This window comes from Cryptotermes secundus, unplaced genomic scaffold (genome assembly GCF_002891405.2).
Source record: "Cryptotermes secundus unplaced genomic scaffold, Csec_1.0 scaffold614, whole genome shotgun sequence".
In the NCBI taxonomy this organism is placed as follows: Eukaryota; Metazoa; Arthropoda; class Insecta; order Blattodea; family Kalotermitidae; genus Cryptotermes; species Cryptotermes secundus.
The window spans coordinates 1572108-1599539 of NW_019728501.1; the positions used below are offsets into that span (position 1 = coordinate 1572108).

General features: G+C 41.8%; 2 protein-coding genes across 7 annotated transcripts in view; one reads left to right on the plus strand and one right to left on the minus strand.

Annotated features, from left to right (window-relative positions):
- LOC111865238 overlaps positions 1-23213 on the minus strand; it is a 64066-nt gene extending 40853 nt beyond the window's left edge. For 3 of the 4 annotated variants that reach the window (XM_023853133.2, XM_033751733.1, XM_023853134.2), the window contains exons 1-2: positions 22253-22339; positions 21248-22033 (exon numbers count right to left, since the gene is read on the minus strand). In XM_023853133.2, the coding sequence (XP_023708901.1) occupies positions 21248-21831 (584 nt within the window). In that variant the 5' untranslated portion in view covers positions 21832-22033; positions 22253-22339. Of the gene's footprint in view, positions 1-21247; positions 22034-22252; positions 22340-23108 lie in introns of those variants that run through there. The other variant, XM_023853131.2, reaches the window with a different exon arrangement.
- The window catches only part of LOC111865235 (sodium-coupled monocarboxylate transporter 1), a 380779-nt gene that overhangs the window by 51742 nt on the left and 301605 nt on the right, over positions 1-27432 (plus strand). The window lies entirely within an intron of this gene.

The window sequence follows — 27432 nt, forward strand, 5'->3', positions numbered from 1 at the left end:
GGGCCGCCGCGATGGGAAGTCAGCTACTAACCGCTTGAGCTATGGCGTGGCCCAGCACTGCGCAGTTCACTCTTCACGTACTCAACAGGTGGCAGTTTAATTTTCGGCAATATGCAATCTGAAAGATTGATGTGTAACTTAACTGTTTTAACAGACAAGGGTCAGAACGTTATAAAGGCTCCGGTATGAAGTAGGTAAAGGAGAGGAAGGAAGAGAGCAAAGAATAAAGACGTGAAAGATCTGATTTTTCGTTGAATGTCAACGGGAATTTTCATTAGTTGACTAGTAGATCATATTCTTTCCATTCTTGGTTACGGCCGCATGTTATGGTGTGCAGGTCTGCCAAGGTTTCAGAGAACCTAGCAGACATCTCTCTTCTTTCACTTTGAAGATGGAGACAACCACAATCTCTCAAATATCGGCAAATCACCATCGAAAAGTGCCATGAGCCCAGAAAGAAAGCAAGTTTAACTATAAACCGAATGAGTACTTCAGGCACTGTACAGAATTAAGACGTAAATGAATTGTAGCAATGACGTTTGCGCTTTGTGTGTGTACGTGAATGCATGCGTGTACTTTAACCCGTTTATATCATGTCCAGACATCAGGTGATTGCAGACCTGTCTGTCGTAGGCGACATCTCGGGTGACACCGTACCATCAGCCTTTCTTTCCTTCCTGTACCCACAAACTCTTGACACAAGGTTTATTCTTCACGCAGCTTCCTTAATATGATTTCTGTGGTGCGGAGTTGCATAGTTTTGTGGCCACTGGCCAGATAAGACCATGCGAAATGATTCCTCCGTCGTAGAGCAGTTACACCAACCTGCGGGCTGCATGCGCCTCGCCCCCCAAAAGCAAACAGTACGTGAGACGTAAATATATATTAATAAATTTACTTCTTAAACTTGCTTCATTAAAATTTCTGCACAATATAAAACATGAATTCTAACGTTCTTAGATAGATTTCTGGGGATTTTTCACAGGCTCACGTGGAAGCATAGTTAATTATTTATTTTTATTATACTCATTTTTAATCTATGGCCCTGGGGTCGACTGAGCCTCTAACAAAATTGAGTACCAGGAATATTTTTGGAATATTCTTGGTGGTAAAGGGCGGCCGGCGCGTAGGGCTGACAACCTTACCGCCATCTATGAGCCGATTGTCAAGAAAATATGGGAACCTTAACATCTCACAACCATATGGACCTCCACCTTTACCTTTACTCTTTTTTTTACTTTATATTCATTTTTAGTTTTCCTACTAAATATGATAGATGAAATATTGCAGAAATTCAGTTCGGCCTTCTCGACGAAGCAGGTACAATATTCCTACGAATAGGCCTAATAACCAATGCAAAATAAGTTATTCTGCACGAAGGCTACATTTTGGGGCCCGCAGACAGAGGACAGTTATACAGTGAGAAAGATGCGCGTGACTGCTTAGTTTCTACAGTGATGGATTAGGAACTTGATGGCCGGGGTTCTACTCCTGGCAGAGGGAAGAAATTTTTCTCTTCTCCACAGCGACCAGACCGGCAGTGGGGCACACCTAATCTCCTATGCAATGAGTACCAGAGGTTCATTCCCCGGAAATAAAGCGGCCGGGGCGTGAAGCTGACCTCAATCTAATGTCGAAATAAAAAAATTTGGAGCTACAGTTCCATTCCCCATACATCTTCATATCGTTGTGCTTAATTAATTAAGAACAAGGATAACTTCTCTTTTACACTATCGCTGAGTATCACAAGAAATAATTTTAAATTCATACATTATTAAGTGCCTGTAAGCTACCCATACCCACTGTGCGTGTTTTGCAGAAAGTGGGAAAGCAACGCTATTCCTTTGCCCTAGAAACATGGCATGCATGGATCATAGGAAGATGGAGCTAAAAGTATCGAGAACTCTGTTCAGGGAGGTAAAATGGTCGAAGCTTCAGTCTTATGATATGCATGTCATACTAAGGTTAAGAATAGGCCGTGCCATAGCTCAAGCGGTTAGTCTCTGGCTTCCCACCGCGGCGGCCCGGGTTCGATCCCGGGACTGGTCAAGTGGGAATTCTGGTGGACAAAGTGGCGCTGGGGCATGTTTTCTCCGAGTACTTCGGTTTCCCCTGCCAATCTTCATTCTACCAATTGCTCCACAATGACCCTCACCTATCATCTGGGGCTGGTACAATAGGCCAGAAGTGGCCGCAGTACAAGGGACTTAGTCCCACCCCACTAGCAATAAAAAAGTTTAAGAATATATTGGACTTTATTTTCACTCTTTCTTCACAGCTTTTACTAGGAAAAACGATAATCTTTACCGTTCCGGCTATTTATATGATGTGCTTCACTTCCTTTTTGAGGGAGCACTGTAGATAGCTAATTACACTGTGTTTTCCCACATGAAATCTAAGAGTAGGTCGTGCGTGATACTCCTAGACAAGAAGTACCTTGACCCGACGAGTCTGTCTAGCAGAAGTAGCGGTCGTCTAGGACGAGCTAGGAGTGTCAAGTGTGTCTGTGTAGAAGTGAGAGTTTTATATCTATAATAGGCCACCAGACAGTAAGGGCCGTGTTCGAATGTCGTACTTTGAATTACAATATTCAACTTGAAACTAATCTGCATCACACACTGCATCCTGTATGTAGTGTCTGCCTTTAACAGTTGACTCTTACTGAGATGATCAGGAAATCCCTGTCTAAAACAGGTCAAATTATAGTCTCTCATACTTTAGTAACCTACACATGGTTTAGACAGAAGGTGGGAAGATAACTGCCGTATTTACGCATGTATAGGCCGCACATTTTTTTACCAGAAATTCAAGACGAAAACTGGGGTGCGGCTTATATTCGAAATCACACTTCATTTAAAAAAAAAATTATATTCATAATTAGTAATACAGAGTGTTCTACTCCTGAAATAATATTCCAAGAAAATTATTTTTTCTATAATTTCTGTCTGAAAATTGTGTTGCGGCCTATACACGCGTTAATACGGTATTCCCAATTAAATGGAAGTAGTCATTTCTTTAGTTAGTCTGTCTGCGAATATCATTCGAATTTGCTACTGTTGTATCCAGGCAACATGTTCCAGTGATTCAGTAGATATTCGAATGGTATGCTTTTGTCTAGGATTTTGTGACGAGCCATAAAGCGTGGTTTCTTTCCGCGTTTCTTTGTGTATTTCTGCCATAAAATTAACGAACAGAATATTCAAACAGTTTATTACAGACATATGTGGCGCATCCAAGTGAAATAGTAATACCATCGAACTTTATATGCAAATAAAAAAAAACTCAATGACCTGTAGTCCGCAAGCGAACTATACCGACCGATCGACCGCCGCTTGTCGGTGAAGTTAGTACAAACTTTAGCAGATAGAGGGTGTCGTGTGGTCAGCGCAACTGATCCGTACGGTCGTTAATCTCTAGACAGGAGCCGCTATTTCCTTGAAATTTCTCCACATTTATCCTCACGAGGCTTGAGTGGACCCCGTTCTATACCCATTACTTCTTAGAAAATCTGGTAACGCCAGGAGTCGAACCAGGGACCTCTGTATTTGTAGCCAGGAACTCTGACCACTAGACCACAGTTATTTAAACAGTGTCGGCTTGCATACTGTCTGCACCCTGAAGTCTGCCCTACCTCCTTCAGACGAACTGAATAACGTCAAGTGTCTCTTGCAGATATTTCAGTACAGCCATGTGAAGACTGCCGAGATATTATCATGTGAAGTCAGTATAACGGAACACTTAAATCTCCCTTAGATTTGTACAGCAGAGGTTTCAGAATATTGCATAGCAAACAAGTTCATGATTTAAGGGTCTGTATACCTTGCAGGCTATAATTGGAGCAGTGAAGTGAAAGAGAGGCGTGATGGATCGGGTCTGTATACCTTTCAGGCTATAATTGGAGCAGTGAAGTGAAAGAGAGGCGTGATGGATCGGGTCTGTATACCTTGCAGGCTATAATTGGAGCAGTGAAGTGAAAGAGAGGCGTGATGGATCGGGTCTGTATACCCGATGGGGAGACTAGAAGTGTGTACATAATTTTGGCTGGAAAACCTCTTGGGGATGGGGAAGGAGACAAGGAAGATAACATTTAGCCGCATGTCAGGACATATATTTTGAGGATAAACGGTGGATGGAAATGGCTCAGGATGTCTACAGTTGCCGGACTTTGTTAGTGAGCCTCTGGTGACTTCCCCCCAATAGGTAGATGAAATTGGCTTAGGATCATGCACAAAGGCGGGCTCTGGTATCAGTAGTGTTTATAACACACACCTTCTACTACCATATAGTTAGTTTAGTTAGAAGTGTTTTAGTTGGGTATTTGTTTTCTCTTTTAGCCTGCTTTCCTTATTTTGAAAAATTAAAATAGGTTTATGCCATCACCATGCTGTCTGTATATCCTTCAGCTCCTGAATGGCTGAACAAATCTTTGTATATATATATATATCATGGCATCTGACTCCGTGCCAGCGGAGTACTTCATAAATCGCTCCCTTCAGTCTGGGTGTCTATATGTGCATCCCCCTCTCGTTGCTAGGCAACAGCTCGGTAAATTGTTACCGCGGTAACGAATACACACACAACACAAGAATTGTTGGATGCGTCGTATCCGTGCTGTATCAAGGAAACTGAGCGATTAGTTCTTCCAGGAACTTCTTGTTTGCACATTTGGATCGTGTACATTTAATAGGATACCGACAATAATAACGCGAAGTTCTAGGACGAAGCCAGCATCTGAATATTCCCAAGACTCTAAGTATGGCTCTAGCAAGAACCCAATTCAAGACACGACCTAAGTGCCGGCTTCGGAGCCTGCTGCGGGAGGCAGCGGGCAGACGTACGGTTATTATAAGAGAAGACGTGTTTTGCTGTCGGCTCTCGGCTGCCGCTGCTTATCAACATCGTGCCTCAGTCACACTCTTAATTATAGCCCATTCTTGCTCGAAATGCAGTTTGCGGTTTATGTTATTCAAATAACATGTTATCGGTAAAAGTAAAAAGTGAAGCTATCCCTGTAACAGGCCATGAAGGCCCACAGGGTTGTGAGACGTCGAGGCTCCCACATTTTCTAGACAATCGGCTCAAAGATGGCAGTAAGGTTGTCAGCCTTACGCGCCGGCCGCGCTTTACTCCCCAGGAAAATTATTTAATTAATTCCTGGTACTCATTTCTGTTAGAGGCTGAGTGAACCCCAGGGCCATAGTTCGGCCGGAAGGATTAGGTCAATTGAAAAAATTCAGTGACCTCATCGGGACTTCAACCCGCAACCTTCCGGCTTGTAGCATAGTGCCTCAATCAACTACGCTACCGCGTGCCCCCACCTGTTATCGGTATGCATATAAAATCTGTTTGGTACAAAATTAAAAGAGGATAGCGTAGTCGGTATAGCGATTGGCTACGGGCTGGACGACAGCGGGGTGGGAGTTCGAGTCCAGGTAGGGTCAAGAATTTTCTCCTACTTTCTTTGTATCTTTTGTATTGCGGCCTCTCTGTGCCTCATAGGGCGTGCGACTCTGTTGGTTGCGTTGATTTTTGTATACGTTAAATTTGTAGGATATAACCTCGAATATACTCATCTTAAATGTATTTGTAAATCTGTTTGCCTCAGCTCCACCCGTTTATTGGTCAAGCAAAAGATGATGCATATTTCCTCGTACATTCCGCACATTTATTACAGATGTTTTTACAACGTTACTTATATTTTAAAGATCTATTGCCATGCATCTGCAGCTAGTGTCTATTTGTGGTTTATTCTACGACTCTCTTCCTATCACAGAATATATCGCGTCGAATGGTAGAGTGATTGGTGAATAACGAATGAGAAAGGAATTTGAAGCAATCATCGTGGCCTAATCGACAGTCTATCTCACAGTTTGCTTAGAGGGACTGAGGGAAACCAGTAAAATCCTCAACCAGAATAATCGGTGTCCCGACAGAGACTCGAACCAAGCACGGATACAAGTCTACGTAACGTAGATCGTTACCGCTACACCAGCCCACTTGGATGTTGTTAGCGTCGTTCCCCCCTCGCAAGTTGACTTACACGCCATATTGTTGTTACTAATGGCATGGAGTGGACTCCAGTGGCATAACATAATACCAAGTTTCGGAAGGATCGGAAGTTTGCATTATTCTATATAACCTGCTTTTGCTGGCGCGTAAGGCTGACAACCTTACCGCCATCTGTGAGCCGATTGTCTAGAAAATGTGGGAGCCTCGACGTCTCACAACGCTATGGGTCTCCACGGCCTGTTACAGGGATAACTAATTGTAACTGAAACCTGTCTTTGCTGGATGCGAAATGCTGTACTATACATGAGATGCCACAAGAGAACTTATCTGAGGGCATGCGCAGTTTAAAGTGGTTACGGTGAAACTGACGGCCCTGATGTCACAAACAGCTGTTGTGTTAAGCAGTATAGAAGGCAAGTTACATTGTGACATAACTTTATTAGCTTTGTAGCCAAGATATCTGCCACCTTAGCTCTGTTTTGCTTCGGAGTGCTGTGGCTGCGTCATTATTGTAGCTCACTGAGAGACAATAGAGTGAAGCCGTCGCTACGACCATAAAGGCACGATTTAATTGCCTGTTTTCGTGACACTGAGTGGACTTATCGCTGCTTACGGGTATAACTGGAGAAAGAATGCTCCACAAGTACTCAGTGCGTTGAAAGGCGTTCTTTATTATTTTCGTCCGTTTTGGATTCTAATATTCACTCACTGTAGTTATAAATCTCGCAGTCATAATCATTTTCCCTTTCATTTTGTTAAAAATCCCAAGGTGTCGCCGGTTTGAGATTTTCTGCAGTGACAGACATTACATAAAGAGATTTCAGGTTATAATTGCGGTAAAAAAATTTAAGACTGTGATCTTCTGGGTCACGACAGCATGTAATTCGTTTCGGAAGAACGTAATACCTCCACCCTTCAGGATAGAACCGGACGGGTTGAGGTAGCGTTAACTCTCTAGACTCCTATTCGGAGATGCCTGGTTAGAATCTAGACCGGGGAACCGATATCCTATCCGAGGTATTTCATGCTCATCCACTCCAGGCAAACTCCTGAATAATATCTCGACTGGGCGATGACCTAATGCTTCAAAACCCGTTCCAATTCATCATCATTATATTCTGACTACTGAATGCGTCGTTAATTAGTCCACAAAAATAGCATTCAAGGTAGAACTGAAAGTAAAGGCAGTAGGCTCCTCCATACTGTTGGTAACAACATACCAGATAGAGCTTAATGGAATTTATACAAATATTTTTCTGCTATGTATCTATTGGTAGTATGTTGAGCCTTTTGTGATCTATTTTATTAAGTTCGATTTAAACTTCATGTATATATTTATTGCTCTTGTGCCATACAAATCAAACCTACGGCTTCTAATGTAGAATCAGTCGCATAAAATATAATGAAAATCGGTTGAATGCTTCCCGAGATAAATCCTTCACATGGATAGACATGCGCATGATCTTCACGCCTTGCTTTTCTTTATGTTGCAGATAACAGAAATTAAGTGCGACTTCTCATCGATAGTCTTAATGCAAAGCATTTCAGCAGCACCAGTCAGAAAAGTTCCAATTCCATTAAGCCTACATGCATTTTATGTCTCGTCTTTGAAGTCTGGATATAGTATGCCAGTAAGAGACAGTAAAATGACAGTTCCTTCTATGAAATATTGGAGATGATACCGGCTTGAGTACTGGAGACTCGAGCTTATGGATGGTAGTTACCAAAACGCGTACAAAATGTTAATCCGGGTGGCCTTGCCGGAAGAGGTTACTTGGGAAACCTAGGGTTAAGTATTTGCATATTAAACGGAAAGAAATAACAAAGAGAGTTTAGACTAGATGATCGCAGTGGCCGAGCGGTCTAAGGAATGAAATGTCTTCGCCCTCTCAAACACTGGGATCTTGGGTTCGAATCCCACTCGAGACATGGATATCTGTCTGCGTTATTTCTATGTTTATGTTGTCCTGTATGGGTAGCGGCTTTACGGCAGGGCTGTTTCCCCGTCCAAGGAGTCCTACCGACTGTGTTTAAGATCCATAGTTTCAGATTAAGTCTGATGGGAAACAGGCCAGAAGGCCTAACACGAAAGGTAGAAGAAGAAGAAGAGGAAGGGGGGAGAAGTTTAGACTCGATTTACGTTGCTCGAGATAGGGACGAGAAGCGGGCTCGTGTGAACGCGGTAATGAACCCAGTTCTTTTTTTTTCCCTCCTTGGCACTACAGCCCCAGTGGGCCTAGGCCTACCTCCATGAACTTCTCCGTTCACTTCGGTTTTTCTAGATCTTACACATTCGGTAGGACTCCTTGGGCGGGTGATCAGCTCGTCGCAAGGCCTCTACCTGTAGACAAACGCAGAAAAACGCACACAAACATCCATGCCCTGAGTGGGATTCGAACCCACGATCCCGGCTTCCGAGCGAGCGAAGACAGTGCATGCCTTAGACCGCTCGGCTACCGTGACCGGCACCCAGTTCTTTACTAGATGAGTTATCGTTAGCGTCTCGAGAATTCCTCTGTATGTAGTTAGTTATTTAGTCAGCTTCTTATCAGCACATATACAAATGTAGAAAATTATTCTTTTGCTTGATTAACTGCATTTTAAGAGCCGGGGTAGCGCAGTCGGTATAGCGACTGGCTACGAGTTGGACAGCGGAGGGGACGGAGTTCGAGTCCCGGTAGAGTCAAGAATTTTATCTTCTCCACGTCGTCCAGACCCGCTCTGGGGTCCACCCGACCTCCTATCCAATGGGTGCCGGGGGCTCTTTCACCGGGGTTAAAGCGGCAGGGGCGCGAAGCTGACCACTCACCTGTCATGAAAATATGGATCTTTACATCTACTCCCCCATGCGCCTTCATGTCATAGTGCTTAATTAGTTAAGCACAGGAACAACTTTACGTTTGCCTTACTTGCATTTTACAAATGCGTTCTTTGCCATCGAATCGCATTCTTGGCTAATGCTTGTCTCGTAGCTTGACAAATGAAATTTATTTTTTTACATCTTAAAAGGTGCCATGCCTCAAATCTAAATTTTATATTAATATTGCTTATACATTTAATCACATGAATTTTTGAACCTTCAGTTTCTGTCGCTTGAGATATAATTGATGTTTTAATTAATCATAAGGTTGTAACCGGGTACTCCCTCGTTCGAGACCTGGTGCCTGGGGATAATCCGAGCGGTGCATGTAGATATTTGGCAGAAGCAACGGACCACTATGTCTATCATAAGCAATAGTGTGTGCAGAGAGGGCGCTAGTTAGCCAATCAGAATAGTAATCTACATTCAGAAGGACTGTCAGACGCTGTTTTAAGAACTTCATCCTGTATGAAATTAGTCAACAGTAGGTGAGAGGCCTTTCTTAATCATTCAGACTAGTAATGCATGATGGTTGCTAAAATATTTTGATATTTAGTAGACCTGTGTATAGAGCTAGTAATCACTTACAATTTAAGCATATGTACTTTAAAAAGACTACGACAGATTAACCTGAAATCTCGTATAACTTACGAGAACTGTACAAATATAAACAGGCTGTGTTAATTCAATCACATATAAAGTTTATGAAATAAAATTGTAATCATCTGAAAATTTCTTACACTGCTTTCCTGAAACCTCCCTGTGTATGGTAAATAAACCTCAAAAATAATCTGTTGGGCGTTTGTTTTGTAATCTGTATGCGTTAAAGAGCTTATCCTCGCCTGCACGATTATCTGCAGTAATTCTGATATTAGTTTGCAGCTGTGATGAGAATGAAGTAACAATTTTTAAGAAGTTGGAGACCTTAGCAACAAAGGACAATTTTGATATGTTTCTGTTTCTCCTCTAGCTTGGTCTTTCAGCGCTACGACACAGTTGACAGAATTAGACTCTAGTGCTCAAGTCAGCCATAGGAAGTTCGTAGTGGAAGATTTAGAAGCCGGCCTGTGAGGACTTAAGGTGGGATTTGAAGACTTTATGTGAGCTGTATTACAGTGATATTGGGAGTGTGTGATTTAGTGAGACTTTTATAGTTCCTGTGTAAAATCCGTTGACAGGAAACGGATAGTGAAAACATTACTAAGGCTGAGCCATACCTGATGTCTGTTACCTATCAACGACTATTGCGAGCAGATATAGAAGACTTTACTTATGTGTTATTATTATCGTAACCTTGAGAGTGTAAGAAGTAATTGTAGTTACGACTTGTGAATATCCAGTAAATCGATTCGCCAATCTAAACCCGCTTCTGTAGTCACCAATACACGTGACAACATCTAGACGACATCTGCAACAGGCTGTAGAAAAGCAACTGATCTTTCATTTTTCTTCTTGTCGGTTTCATTATGTGTAATGTTACAGACAATAATTTCATGAATGGGCATTCCTATATATAAATGTGCTTAGATTGCTTCCGAATGTTATATTGGATTTCAAAGGTACTTCCTTAGGCCTAGATAATTCGAATTTTGCTGAACTGACGGTAAATAAAGAAAACATCAGAGATCGAACCAGAGAATATCGAAGAGTGACGAGCGTTTTCAGTTCGTTTCACGGAAGCAGTACTTACTTTCCAGTCGCTGAGGACCAATATAAACGTCCTGGATTCGGAGACCTCTGACGAATTATGGCTAGAAAGACTGAAATATTTTCAGGTTTTCCTGAATTCTTCCATGGAAATTCTGAAGTGTCTTAAAACAGACCACAATCCCTTTCCTCCACATTATTTTCAATCCATCGTTCAGAGTTAACCTGCTATTCCACCCTCTCTAGCCTGTGTAGCTGGAAAAGCGTAATTAAATAGCGAGTCAAATAATTCATTAAATAAACTTCAAGCTTACTTTTTCTTATATACGTTATTAGAACAACTATCAAACTACACATATTACCCCTTTAAAGCCAAGTGGTTGCTATATGTACCACCTGCTTTAACATAACGAAGCTCAGCATTGTGTCTTCCGAGTATATTTATTTGATCGTATGGTTCTTTTTATTTTCACTAAACAGTATTAACCGGTTGGTCTCTGTAGCGAAACCATAATGTGTTTCCTGTGAGGTATGAACTGAATTTTATATATTATTTAAAAGGAATTCTAGTTTTAAAGGTTTAATCAAAATAATAATGTTATATTGGACATGGTCAACTTTCTGAGTGAGGCTTGCATTTCACAGACACTGTGAGGTCGCAGTCAAGTGTCTGCCACTCGTCCTTCGTTGTCGGAAGGTCCCAGGTTTAAATCTGAATCCCAACATCGGATACCCTGACTAAGGTTTTTCGTAGGCCGGGCCGTAGTTCAGGCGGTTAGTCGCTGGCTTCCCACTGCGGCGGCCCGGGTTCGATCCCGGCTCTGCTCAAGTGGGATTTGTGGTGGACAAAGTGGCGCTGGGGCGGGTTATCTCCGAGTACTTCGGTTTCCCCTGCCAATCTTCATTCCACCAAATTCTCCATCATCATAATCACCTGGGCAGGCTACAATAGGCCAGTCAGCGACCGCCGTGCCGAGTGGACCCTTCTGGACTCCACCCCCCACTAAGGGAATTAAAAAATTAAGGTTTTTCGTCGTTTATGAGTATTCAGTTCCTCTAGGCAACTACTGGGATAGTACACAACCACCTTCAACCATATTCTTTTCAGTTCATTATTCTCTACTACCCCATGCTTCGCTACTGACAGCGTTATTAAATGGACCATAAATCGGCAAATATATAGTCATAGAGACTTTCGAGAGTAGGCTTTGTTCTCGGCTTCACTTGATGGGTTGTTATTGTACTAACAAATGTTTTTATTTCGTTAGACCCCTTCTAATCTAGTATTGCCACTAATATTCAAGGTAAAATATCAATAAAAATCTATCAGTTTAAGGACAACAGGATGCCTAAAGACCGGAGTAGAGCCAATGTCCGAAACTTTGGGTAGGCCTATATCAGATACACCTCAGGCAGTGAACTGTGCCCATCATGGTATTGGTGTAGTCACAAACCTTTAGAGAATCACATTAATCAGCCATCACAAGAACATGTGTCGAATCCCAATCTTGCACTTCACTGGATTTGTGCCAGTATTTCACTACTTTTATAGGATTCATACTCCGGTCGTCGGATCAATGAAACTTGCTGCACTTTGAACTTTTAAATGTTGATTATAACCGAAGCATGGAAAGTCAAAGACTATCGTATTTGTATTAGGGGAGCCATGATCACGCACGGGCATATACGCCCTATCTTTTTGAAGGTTAATTATATTATGTTGGAAACATGTCAAATAAGCCACGACAGCTGACAACAGAAGGTTTTCGAAAGTCGTACTGGTCTTGAGGCGAACAGCCCCTTACAGCAGTAAATTATTTCGTTGCGAAATCTGTCGAAATACATCAGAATTGTCTTATGAATAGGATCCAATGACACGCTTTTGTAATCATGTTTATGAACCGTCTGTATGATTATGCATAATAATAAACAAATTCTTTAGCAGTCAAAATATTGTCAGTTCCTAATCCATAAATCATGGTATTAGTGTGCACTATGTTAAACTGTAATGTAGAACAGTGGTCCTCAATCTTTGTGAGACCGCGGCCCGGTAATTTCTTTTTTTATAAGACGAGAGCCTGGCACCGGGTCGCGGCCCGGCAGTTGAGAAACACTGATGTAGAATTCCCAAAAGCTTATTCAACCGTATTATACATATTAATGATGAAAAGCTGGCGCTGAAGATTCGTTTCTTCTGAAACAAAAACAGAGATTTCTAATAGGAACTGATGTCTCGGTGCAGTTACCACTTATGCTGTGAATTCTGAAGGTTCTGGGTTGTGTTCCCGGCTGAGAAGCTGATTTTCTCGATTGAGGTTGCTCGTAATATTCTACAGTCCCTCGAGGAGAATATTGGGATATTGCCTTAAATAGATCACGGTTGCTTCTTTTCACGTCTCCAGTTCCTCTTTCAGAAGCATCCTATAATTCGTCATCGCCTATCAAATGTTGAAAAGGCTACAAGTCAGGAATCATTTCGTTAAAGAAGGATTTGGGGAAAAAAAATATATATGCATTGTACTTGACTGAATGAGGGGCACGCGGTAGCGTAGTTGGTTGAGGCACTATGTTACAAGCCGGAAGGTCGCGGGTTCGAGTCCCGATGAGGTGGATTTTTTCAATTTATCTAATCCTTCCAGCCGCACTATGGCCCTGAGGTCGACTCAGCCTCTAACAGAAATGAGTACCAGGAATCATCCTGGGGTGTAAAGGGCGACCTGCGCGTAAGGCTGACAGCCTCACCGCCATCTGTGAGCCGATTGTCTAGATAATGTGGAACGCTCAACGTCTCACAACCCTATGGGCCTCCATGGCCAGTTACTTTTTTTTTTTTTTACTTGACTGAATGAGGTGACGCTGGCTTGCGTGGCTTCCTCGACACTTCGAAGTACGAAGGCCCACGGAAAGGCGGAAATAGAGGAAGAAAGAAAGGCATAGATCGTCCATCAGCAGTACGTACGAGTATGTGAGAATTCTTAGTAGGGACGTTAGCGGTTCTAACTGCGATTTTTAATCTACGTATCTGGCAACGCTTCATCATATAAAGCAATGAACAATTCATTAAATGTCGTCCTCTGTTACGACTATAAGAATCCCACGAACTGCTGTCTCGTTTGTACCAACTGCGTCGTAGGAGAAAGCAGATGCTCTAACATGGTGGGAAGAAAACTGATTACGAAAGAAAATGGTTTGGTGACGTTACAGCGTTTGATCCGTCACGCGTGTAGGAGGCAGAGGAACTTGATTTCGGGTGGCGAAATCAGCCTGACGACCTATTGACAGTCAGACCACTCTCAGATTGAACCAAATTATTACGTCGGTCGCTCAAGAGTACGATAGAGACAGAACAAATTACGCTGTTCATTCGAGCGCTTTCATCATCATGGAACTGCACGACGTGACCGGCAATCTGATTGTCAACTGAAAACCTGTATCAGTTTTATAGACACCTTGCAGAATGCTGTACTCTTTCAGTTAGCAATGAATGGGATCAAAGGCGTTCACTATTTGTTCTCGCCTTCACTCAAGTCTCAAGCCTGTCCCGACTTCTAGCCAACTTATGATTGATCTTCCTATTTTCCTATGCTTTGTTTAGGCCATAGTGAAGATTAAAGTTTTGGAAGTTTATTTTTGTCCGTTCTGTGAAGGTGGGTGAATTACTCATCTGTTCTTGTCTGTTCTGAGAGCCGGGGTAGCGCAGTCGGTATAGCGACTGCCTACGTGCTGGACGACTGAGGGGTCGGGGTTCGAGTCCCCGTAAGGGCAGAATTTTCTCTTCTCCATATCGTCCACACCGGTTCTGGGGCCCACCTAGCCTCCTATCCAATGGCTACCGGGGGTAAAGCGACGGGGGCGTGAAGCTTACTACTCACCTCTAGTTAGTGCCGAGGTCAAGAAAATGTGGATCTATACATCTACTCCCCCATACGCCTTCATGGTGTAATGATGATTAGTTAAGCATAGGGACAACTTTACTTACTTGTCTGTTCTTCTGCTTGCCGAATGAACGTTTAATGCCTGTGCAGTCTGCTTCTTTAATATTATCTAATCATAGTATACGCTCCTCAGCCTTACCTCAATATTTCATTTTATGTGCTTGTATTTAACTGACTTTTCGTTCTTATCCCACGTTTTACTTTGGGAGCCAATGTCAGTGTTTTCTTGTCCTCGTTTGTCTTAATATTTTCTTTATTATCCCACGTAGTTAGTGAAATATTATGCAATGTACTTAACATATTCATATATTATATCGGGATTTCCATTCTTAAAAAAGCTGGAATAGCCTTCAAAGTAACTTTTTCTCAATCAGTATATTATATACCGTCATGATTAAAACAGACAAAGCCAACTTTAACCGAACGTGTTAGATCAGCGGTAACATATCTCATTGCATTCAGGAGACGTCTGCTTCTATTCTTACCTGTTACTGGTTGCCTTGTCTTGATTAGCTTCGTGATTTGCCTACAGGATATAATTTCATTTCATGTCATTCATTAGTGACTGTACAGCAATTTTGTTGGGGTCCTGGCCTCTTCTTCAGTTTCGTAATTTTTTTTACACAGACGGTAGGATTCCTTGGACGAGTGATCAGCCCGTCGCAAGGCCGCTACCTGCACGAAGGACGACAGAAACATGTATGCATTGAATGGGATTCGAATCCAGGGTCCAAGAGTTCGAGCGAGCGAAGTCAGTTCATGTCCTAGACCGCGCGGCTACTGTGATCGGCACAGGATATAATTTAAGCAGCTTAAATCTCTCCCGCTTCATTATTCATAATCACTTTCTCATTATCATTTGACACATCATACCGTTAGTACTTTGTAAAATGAGCTAACTCTCTTACGGGCCAGATCCGGACAGTTCAACAGCCCTAGTACCAAAGCTGGGCAGCTGGTGTAGTTAAGACGGATTTCCTTTAATTTCAAATGGTGTGAACTTTGCACCAGTTAGGCTAGGATAGCCTCCCTAGAATTCATAACTTTGCTTGCCTGAATTAAGTATTTTTCTAGTTTTTCTATTTCATCATTATTTATTACGAATACAATGTTCGCATGATTTCCTAGAGGGACTTGATGTTGCCAGACTTTAAATTCTTTATCTTGGTTACCATCTCCAAAGAAAGAAATCTTCATGGAAAGCTTATAATCCACCAGCTATTGACTATTTCACGCCTTCTTCGGACTCAAAATTTCAATATGGTGTTCTCAAGGGCCTGTCACTGGTACGTAGCCTGAACTAGACAAATCCAGTTCACAACTTCATGCTTACTTAAGATCCATTTTAATATTATCCTCCCATCTATGCCTGTGTGACCATGTGGTGTTTTCCTTTCACGATTTTATTAATAATTGTATGCATTTCTTATCCTCCGAGTGTGCGCTACATGGTTCTCCCATGTCACTATGCTTGAGTTGATAACACTCGTTAACACTTAGTGAAAAATTGCTAGGTAACTACTCAGAGCTAAACAGAGCTCCCCCTTGCTGCCTGCTTAACTAGATAACTAAGTAATCAGCTGAGTACATATTTATACTGACTCCCTGGTAATAAACTAGAAGTTTCACCACCGTTCACATAAAGGACTGTCCAGGCACCCTATCATGAACCATTTAAATCGAGTTTGGCAGCGCCATAGCTCAAGCGGTTAGTCGCTGGCTTCCTATCACGGCGGCCCGGGTTCGATCCCGGGTCTGGTCAAGTGGGATTTGTGGTGGACAAAGTGGCGCTGGGGCAGGTTTTCTCCGAGTACTTCGGTTTCCCTTACCAATCTTCATTCCACCAATTGCTCCATAATGACCCTCACTTATCATCTGGGGCAGGTAGAATAGGCCAGAAGTGGCCGCAGTACAAGGGACTTAGTCCCACTCTACTAGCAATAAAAAAATAAATCGAGTTTACAGTCCAGCAGCCTCTTTCTTCAAAATTGTTTTTCGTATTATCACCAATTTGCTTCATGGTCTTATACAACGTTTACCCTCACATCAAAATGTTACAGGTATGCTCATTTCTCGCCTCCCTAATTCAGGAAACATGTTCCGCTTATCATAATGTTCCATTCGTCCACTTCCACAATATTAGAACTACATAAATTACGAAGTATATATTTAGTTTTCTCCAGTTCCTACTTTGGCACTGATTTATCTCTGTTAAATACATATTTACTTCAGTACTTATGGCCGTGCCACAGCTCAGACGGTTAGTGGCGGGCTTCCCACAGCGATGGCCCGGGTTCGACCCCAGGTCAAGTCACGTGGATTTGTGGTAGACAGAGTGGTACTGGGGCAGGTTTTCTCTGAGTACTTTGGTGTCTCCTGCCAATTATCATTCCACCAAATGCTCCATACTCATCTGTCATCCGGGGCTGGTACAATTGGCCAATTAGTGGCCGACGTATCAAGTGGACTCAGTCTCACCCCACAACACGAAACTTAAAAAATCTAACTACCTCATTACTTTGTTTTCAGAGGAGCCGGGATAGCTTAGTCGGTGTAGCGACGAGATAAGAGCTTGACGGCCGGTGTTCGAATCCCGGCAGGGCAAGAAACTTTTTCTCATCACAGCGTTCAGATCGGCTCCTGGGCCAGCCTCCACCGGGGGTCTTTTCGCCCTAGGGATAAAGCAGCCAGGGAGTTAAGGTGACCACTCACTTTCATCCAGTGCCGAGGTCAAGGGGGGTAAACTACAGCCTGCGGGCTTGATCCGGCTTTAGTGACGTAAGTGCCCACGTCATTAATAAAACTTCTGTGTGAAAACTTGTAAATGCAGAGGTATAGTTCCGTCTGTGTCTTTACATCAGGCCATGAAGACGAATAGGGGACGTGGAAGTAAACGTTCACATTTTAAAGATCACTGCACTAGATACCGGCGGGTGATCAGCTTCGCTCTACGGCTGACTAAATAAAGGGCCGCTGCCATAGCCACTAAGGACGTGATGCCGAAAAGAAATTTGGTTCACTTTCGGATTAATGATTGCCTTAAGACATTGTGGCTACAAACGAGACTCTAGGGTATTGTGTCCATATTAAATGTTTATGTTAATCGTGATCTTGGAAGCTTGGACGTTACGGAAGTGGGAAGTACTGCCGACTTCCGAATAAGCGACTAGGGGGCGTGACTATTCATGTATATATAGCTTTGGTGAAAGAGACCCATGGGGGGGAGGATTGCGGTTGGTGCCCGGTGTTGGCCAATATGAACAGCCCCCACCGTTTGTCGTGGTTCTGTTGGATGAAAACCAATGTGTACATGAACATACACACTTCTACCCTGAAGATGGAGGCAACATTTGCCTCCGAAGCGTTGCCCACTTATGCAAAACGAAGATACCCAATGACACGATCAACGTGAAGACGTGGAAGAATAAAATCAGAATTTAATTGCGAATAAGGTGTCTTGTACGATCGGGTAACACCCGTAAAGTATGTTCGGTCAATGGGAATAGTAATTATTAGTTATTAACAATTTCAGAACTGCGGACGTTCTTTTCTTTTTCGTCAGACTCTCTGGCCAGTGGTCATTTCGAAATATCTCAATTGGGCCTATGACAAATAATAATTTACTGTCTCTGCTTTATAGGGCTGTTGCACCTTTTATGGTCAGTGGTGCCCTGGTTGGAGAGGAACACTGCTTTACACAATATATATGTAAACCCATATGGTCAGATGAGTTAAAATAGGATTCCCATCCGTCAGAAGCCGCAGAGCTGTTGGACCTCGGCTTGTTACTATTTCAGTAACCGCTGCACGAGTATATTGCAGACAGTAAAGCGGCCGACTTCAGTAGTTAGTTGGTCCGAATCTGGACCGGAAATCATTGAGGTACTTCACATCTTTTAGAAGAAAATCTTGAATGGGCTTTACAATTTTTATAGCCTTATGTAGGGCCTTATAGGATCTTATGTTGTGTTCTACCTCACGAGAAACTGGCAAGTGATAAATAAAAGATGATTTTATGTCTGTCGAATAGAATTATTCTTAAAATAAAATAAAATTATCAGCAAACCGTAAATATTAATGTGACACGCTTCCAAACGTAAATGTAGTACCACATGAAGACTTGGGTTTGTTTAATCAGTACTAAATATTTTTTGGCGGAACCATGGATGGGCCTTCATCTTCGCCAAGCCGTTGAATTTTTCAACTCTGCAGTTCTGTAATCCGTATGAAAATATTTACAGAAGATTTATTTTCATTTATGAATTCTCATTAGTAAACCCAACAGTCTAATGCTATAACTTTTACATTGAAAATGAAAATATTCCAGGGAATATTGAGACACAGTCATCTGCTAATTCAAGCTAGAGAGTCACATTAACTGTTCTAGCCGCGCTGTGTGTGTATATATATATATATATTTTTTTTTTCTCCTGTATTCATCGCCGCTCTTTTAACTGCATTTGTTATTTGGCGTCGAATAAGACAAAAATGACCCAGAGTGGTGTAAGTAAGGGTTTAAAATGAAGCTTCGAAGCTTATTTCAACATTTTCTTGGAAAGATGAAGGAAATCCACGAATATCATGGCTATATTTTCAATAACTTGCAGAGGCCCGATTGCTCTACCATGTTACGCCTTAATTATGTCATTACTATTTTACCTATATATTTCTGTTATCATCCATTCATAAGCAGTCTACCGCATTAAATATGACACTACATGACCTCAGAATTTTATGCAAGACACTAAAAGAAGTGGCAAACAATGTAGTTATGATGTATCTTTTAAGGAACGCTTGTAAATCTCAAATTTTGTCATCAAAATATATAGTATATGATCACATACCGGCCTTACGGAACTAGGAACGGAATTCGTTTCCTCGCTTTCTGTTAACACGCCTTTAAATCGTGTCGTTTCTTTGTAGCTACTACCTCNTGGCCCCTAACCTGAGCCAGATTAATCTAATCCACAGCAGCATATCCAGTTTTTCAGGAACCATTTTGACATTGCTCTACCATGTTACGCCTTAATTATGTCATTACTATTTTACCTATATATTTCTGTTATCATCCATTCATAAGCAGTCTACCGCATTAAATATGACACTACATGACCTCAGAATTTTATGCAAGACAATAAAAGAAGTGGCAAACAATGTAGTTATGATGTATCTTTTAAGGAACGCTTGTAAATCTCAAATTTTGTCACCAAAATATATAGTATATGATCACATACCGGCCTTACGGAACTAGGAACGGAATTCGTTTCCTCGCTTTCTGTTAACACGCCTTTAAATCGTGTCGTTTCTTTGTAGCTACTACCTCACTGACAGTTCATCGTTCCTTGCCAATATGGAAAACTATCTCTTTTCGCACCTTACGAACTTCATCGGAAATGATAATATTTTATCATTACTTTCTGCAAAATCCTTCATATCCTATCGTCACTGCCGATTCTACGTGTAAAATATCATGTCTCTGTGACTGAGCAACACCCCATGGAGACATGCAAGTTAACTGAACATGAATATCCACGCATAACTCTGGCTAATGGTGAACTTCACTCTCCCGGGGAAAGAACTCTGGAAGAGGAGCCTGGTTAGACCCCACAACCCGTCTAGACGTTGTGGGAAGAGAAAAATCTTCACATAATTTGGTAATTGAATCTCGGACGTCCAGCTAGTAACCAGTCGCCTGTTGAGTTTTTCAGTTGATAATAATGACCTTCAGTAAGCCTAAGCTCTGTGGTAGTGAAATAATATATTCTTCTAACTAGCTAGAAATTATTTCACTCATTCGTATGTTTAGGCGAAAGTTCTGTTCCATATATAAAGAACATAATTTTAGTAATATCATAGTTGTGCAAAAATTATCCTGCTTGAAAGCTGTGCAATATAAAAGCCACATCTTTAAAAGTTCAATGAAAAGTACACAAATAATAAAAATTTGCTTTACTTATTTTTAAGTTGTTAAGAGTGTGCCATGTCATTACTGTTTAAGATATTTGCATTTTGTTATATATATAGCCGGCTTAGCGTAGTCGGTATAGCGACTGGCCACGGGCTAGACGACCGAGAGGTCGGAGTTCGAGTCCCGGCAGAATCAAGAATTTTCTCTTCTCGACGTCCAGACCGGCTCCGGACCCCACCTAACCTGCTATGCAATGGGTACCGGGAGGTCTTTCCCCGTGGGCAAAGCGGCCGGGGTGTGAAGCTGACCACTCACCTCCAGCTAGTGCCGAGGTAAAGAAAATGTGGGGGAGTAAATCCCCTATACGCCTTCATGGCATAGTATACGAGTACTTTAAGAGTTAAGTACAGGGACAACTTTTATATATAACATATACGAGAGCTAATCAATGAAGGATGGACTTGGATTAATTACATTTGCTTATATCCAGAAAACATGTGCTCGCTTTGAAAGATTACTCTCTTCTGAGATGTGACGTCGTGTAATATGGTAGATAGGCACCAGTGTTTTCCAGGAATCTGCCTCCTTCATTAACAGGTTAAACTAAGTGTGAACACTTTTGAACTTCGGTTGCATGTTACTTTCGTTTTCTTAACTTTTAAAATGTGCTATAAACAGATCGAAGCTCTACGGCTTGAGTTTTATATCTCGTTAATACGAATCTTCCTCGATCCAAAGTGATGTGTTTCATACTATCATGCCCATTAGTTCTACATTTTATTTTAATTTTGAATGGCATTAATTCCAAGGGCATGGCACTCTCTTTAAGTTTAGGTTAACGACAATAACTAGCATACCAAGCATTTTAAGACATGTGAAAAAGCTTACCTTTCTCTGTTATTTTTCGACAGCTTGATATAGTTTTCCTCACTTGCTGTCATGTTGGATGCGTTTCCGTTGCTGAGGGACCTGTTGAGCTCCTCTAGGTGCAGGTCCTCCGGTATTTCTTCATTGGTGTCGTTCACCTCTTGTACGGGTTTCGCTACGGAATGGTGATCCACACCGTTTCTTCTTCCACTCTTTCCGTTGTTATGATATGATTTCGGATGTTTTGCTTCCCCTTTGCGACCGCCATTGTTACCCGCAGCATCGGCCATTGGTATAGCGAACATGCCTTGCTGAGGATAATCTTCAGCATCAGCTGGTTCATTGTTGACGCCTTCAAATTCATCTTCTTCGGGTACTTCTATTTCAGGAATAATTATCTCTTGGTTTTCATTACCCATATCTTCCGACTGTTGAGGCACTATGTCTGTGTTTTCATGGTGAACATGGCGATGATGAGGACTGGCTGCTGATGTCGAAGGACGGGAATTGACAGGACATAGGGTAAATGAAGTTAACAAAAACAGGGCAAATAATTTGAATCGCAGGTCTGGATTCGGAATGAAAAAAGGTGGTTTCGCTGACATTTTTCGTAGTATTTGGAATGGTGGAGCACTCGGTCCTCAAGCAATTTCACGCAAGGAATTAGTACCCCAACGAAACTGATTCGTATCAGCACAGAAGTCAAGTTTTACGATTCTGTTGTTTGAGAGCCCGGTTTCAGTTCAAGATATTATAGTGTTGTTTATAATAAGATTATTACATCCGTCACCTGGTAGTTCGAATAACCTGCAAGAAATATTAAATATATATTATTTTGTGTGTTTTATAATTATTAATCCAACCCAAAGTAATATTAAATGCCGCTTATGTAAATAACTTTATATAAAATTAATAATAGCCATTAAATAATTTTAAGTATATTTCAGAAACTCAACCTAGAGCACTTTTAAAAAAGGAACACAAGCAAAAAAAAAAAAGCAAATAATGATTCATTAAGAGACGTACACCGGTTTACTTCGCTAGTTGCGGTGCCTGCCCGCACGCGCTCTGCTCTCTGAAGCCGCCAAATGCTCACTGTCTCCCGCCCTCTTGCGGCAGATAGTGTCGAAAATGACTTTGTGTATGTATATATGTGTGTGTGTTGAGTGTGCGTGCGTGCAGGCTTTCGCTCCGCGCATCGTATTGTTCCTGACACCGCAACTTTGTTCCAGCAATCGACATACGTGTATATCAAGCAGTTTTACTTGGTACTCAACTCATAGGCCTGCATAGAAGCATCTCCCTCTTGAGATGGAGAGGAACTTGTAAGAGGTTAGCGGATGGTGAAAGATGAGCCCACTTCCTGACTACGTTCTCATATTGAGTGGAGAAACACTCACCACTTTCTTTGTTTTTCTGGATAGGTCCGTAAATTTAAAGTAGCGTCTTGAAATGTACAACACGTGAACTGCCAATCCAAGCGGCGCATACATTTTAGAATTATGTTTTTATCATATTCGTTAGTTTAGAAATAGCAAATGACTCACAGTCAGCGAAATCCTCCGCCATCCTAGGAAAATTTTTAAATATAAGTGCTGTATTTATAAGTGCTTGTGCTCAACTCAGATGTCTTTTTTCCGTTCGCTAGTATCGCCTTCATAACTACATGAAACTGAAGAAATGAAAGAAACGCTGAAGTTAATCCGACATATGTGGAAGCGCCGCGGATGGATACCAACGGGTTTCTTGATTACAAACGCGAAATTCATTAGTTGTGTTGCTAATTTAGAAAACAGATTCGTGCTAACTTTACTACAGTATATATGTTCTAAATGACTCTTATTTCCAATTTTGAAATTAAAATATTCTGTGGTACACTTACTTTGTCTTCAAAATACCAACTTGCACAAATAGCGGACCCCCCTTAGATAAGAAATTCTCGTCTGTAAGTCGGTCTCTTCCCAATAGAACAGCAGTAGTTGAAAGTTGCGATATAATGTTCCAATACCGGTACTTGTGAGTGGTGCAACCAATTTATACCCTTGTCTACCAGCCTGCCTTCAAAGCTGGGGGGATGTTGATGGTACTCCCCGCCCTCCCCTGTGCGGGGTCACGGGGCGGGCGGACCCCCTCTCCCTGTAGCTTAGAGATGAGAGGCGGGAGTAGTGGTTCCTCTCACACCTATTGCTTGCTCATGAGGCGCGACGGCGACTACGAAGGAAGGAAGGCGGTCGATCGGTCGGTCGGTCGAATGCTCGGGAGAAGGACGAGACAGTGTCCAGACAAACAAGGCCAGACACAAAGAGATGGAAGATGTAGACAGGTCGGACTGAACAAGGAGATCCATTTTGGGCAATGATAAATCTTTCTTCCTTAAGACACCTGGTGTAACTGAAACGCGATATATCTTTAAATGTAATTTATGGCAGCTGGCGTCAGTTCTTCCCTTAAATACAAACGAATAGACTTATGAAATAGCGTGCAGCCACCCACCGCCAATATCTGTCGAAAAATTTCGCGTTTACAGAAGGGCGATGTTGGGGGAGCGTTGTAGATCAGTGAGTAACAGCAATATGTAAATACTAGCGGCTCCGCTTCGCTTAACCCCAATCTAGCCATAATATCAGACACAGAAAAATACAACTTACGTGCTTCCAGAAACTTTTCTAAATACAGTAAATTTTTTCATGCACATGACAGCTGACGGCAGAGACGCTTTTGGCATATCCGCCTACCGGCAGAATTAGTACGTATATGGCTCTGTCGGCGCAGTGTCTTACCGTAATCTCGCGCAGCACAATAGCTATATTATTGCATAGAGAGACATTTAAATTGTTAAAAGTAGCGTCAGAGACCAAAGTCATCTGTTAGTTATTCGTTTTTTTCCTACCGCTGCGGCCCGGGTTCGAGACCGGATGAGGTCATGTGGGATTTATGGTGGACAAAGTGGAACTGGGACATGTTTTCTTCGAGTACTTCGGTTTCCCCTGCCAGTTCTCATTCCACCGATTGCTTCACAATCACCATCATCTGTCATCTGGAGCTGGCACAATAGGCCAAACAGTGGTTGCAGTACGAAGTGGACTCAGTCTCGCCCCAAGAGAAAAAAAGTGACAGACACTGCTGAACTGTGACGAAATAAAGACAATCGAAACTTACTAAAATTATATATTCGCTATCTCCTGCTGTCTTTGTACGTGAACGTGGAATGTCGGTTACATGTACTCGTAACCTGAAGCGATCGGAATTCTATTTATAAACAAGAAGTTCTGGGAAGAACTAATCGCCAAACTTACCTTTGACACGAAGCGAAACGCATAGCAAACGACGCGTACAACAATTATCTTATTGTTGCGTGTGTGTTCGTTGCAGCGGTAACGTTTTGCCTGGCCGTTTCCTAGCAACAGTATGGGGATACACATACAGACACACAGACTGATGGGAGGGATTTATGAAGTACGCCGTTGAGATGGGTTCAGGTATATATATGTATATATATACCAAGTTTCATGAAGATTGGTTCAAGCATTGAAAAGCTGTTAGGGTGGATACACAGACACACAAACAGGAAGATCGCATAAGCCTGCTTCGGGAACGTAGGCTACAAAACTCACACAGTCTTTCAAACAGCGACAGTGACCAGACTTTACACACAATACAAAATCTATGTTAAAGACCTCGTACAATAACTATAGACGTACTTTTTGGAAAGCAGCTGTCCATAAATAAGTGCATCGTTATATAATCCAAGCAGAATGTTCTGCTACAAAATTTCTCCCAACATATCTGGGATATTAGAAAAAAATAGTTTTATAACAGAATATAGCAACAAATACAAGTTTTGGCCACAAACTCCCTTCTCAATAACTTAGTTTAGTTTCGAATCTCTGTAATAGAATATCCTTTCTGTTTATAAGATTTGAGGCTTTCACGGCGGTGACTATGAAGAAAGCAGTCTTCTGGGATTTGGCACCGTGTATATGTGGTGTTAACCGACGTTTCGGAGGAATGTTTCGCCTCCATCTTCAGGGTAGAAGGAAAAATATAAGAAATCCGCAAGCGAAGAGACCGTGAGAACCAGCAAAAGCAGAGTCTGCTTTTACTGGTTCTCACGGTCTCTTCGCTTGCGGATTTCTTATATTTTTCCTTCTACCCTGAAGATGGAGGCGAAACATTCCTCCGAAACGTCGATTAACACCACATATACACGGAGCCAAATCCAAGAAGACTGCTTTCTTCATCCTTTCTGCTGATTGATATTTCAAAGCACGACAACAAGCGAGAAATAACACCTTTCATCATACCAACACACGTCAGTTGACGATTGCACATGAACCATAATAGCATCAAACCTGAGTTTTAAATACAACATACAATTAATTTTTATGTCACTTATATTTTTAATATTTTTATTTTATCTTTATCTTTATGTTTTAATCATAATCGTAATAACGAGTTGTGTACTAAATCATAGATATATGCCTAATATATAAATATATATTCGTTAACAACTCAGCCATCAGTTCCAAGGATACGGATCTCTATTATAAACTATATTTTAGTCACCTGAGTTATGTTCATAAGTTACTGATGACGACTTAATTATATGGTCGAAACATGTAGCACAATTACGTTTATACTTTAAACATGTAAGATATACGTATACCAACACCTATTGTCTTTATTGAAGATATTCCCATATTACTTGTTGTGTCAACGGCCGTAATATAAGCAATTAAATAATTCACATCCACACATCCTATTTCTCGAACATTCATGGTATTACATTTCCATTTCTTCGGTATCCCAAATTGAATACTTTACAAGAGACTCCCATCGGCTAAAGGTTGCAGGCATGCACGTATACATTTATCTTTTCTGTTTTCGGCTACATATCCTTTGTATGACTAAGTATATTATAAAAAAGAGTGAAGCTATCCCTGTAACAGGCCGTGAACACCCATAGAGTTGTGAGGCGTCGAAGCTTCCACATTTTCTAGATAATCGGCTCACAGATGGAGGTGAGTTTGTCAGCCTTACGCGCCGGCCGTCCTTTACCCCCAGGAAGATTTTTGATACTAATTCTGTTAGAGGCTGAGTCGACTCCAGGGCCATAGTGCGGCTAGAAGGATTAGGTCAATTTAAAAATCCAATGACATCGGGATTCGAACCCGCGACCTTCCCTTTTGTGGCATAGTGCTTGAACCAACTATGCCACCGCATACCCCTGACGAAGTATTATACTGAGCCACAAATAAGTCACAAAATTCTTCGGTGTGTTATCATCCTGATGTAAATTTCAGTGAAGTGAATTGCCTGGATTCGATTCTACGCCGGATATTTTCCTCGGCACCACATCTGCACTGAGTCCTGCCCTGTTTCCTAGCCGCTGGTTGCTGGTGGTCCATTCTCTGAGTGTAAAGACAAAACCTGCAACTACTGCCTATATCAAGAATATATGGAACTTTATCTTCACCCAACACATTCGCTTCCATGGTGATTAGATACAGGAGTTCTCTGTCCTTACTCTATAGCGACTTCATCATATCAACTTTTCCCATATACGAGTATTTCAGGAAGGGAGCGCATGACTGTCGGGTCATGTCCATCCGTCTGTCTACCTGGCGCATGTTTCATTTCTGAAAGTTTTCGGATTTCGGTGAAAACTGGTTTTGGCTTTCTATAACAACAGTCAAGCGAAATTTTCATTGATTTGTATGGGTCAAATACATCGTATAATCCGTACTTGAACCTGTAGTCGAGTTCATCAGGCTCTTGAGAACTGTAAACATATGGTACATGTAGTTACTATAGGATTCTGACGATGGTATATAACACACAGAGATATTGGGGTTTCGGACTTTATCCATCGTCCTAGTTTTTAAGATAACTAAGAAAAGCACGACGTTTCGGAAACTGGATCTCTTTCCGTCCTCAGATGAGGGAAAACACCTATTCTCTTAAGTCCCTTAGAAAGAGCTAGCCTCAATCATTGGACAACCGATGTCACAAAACACAAAGGTCTACGGCTCTATCTATCCTGGTTCCACGCTTGTATGTGTTTGGTACAATTTGTTATGTATATTTTTCTTATTAGCTCTCATGGACTTAGCCTGGTCTCAGGTGTTTATAACCTTTGTGTTTTGTGACATTGGTTGTCCAGTGATTGAGGCTAGCTCTTTCTAAGGGACCCAACAGAATAGGTG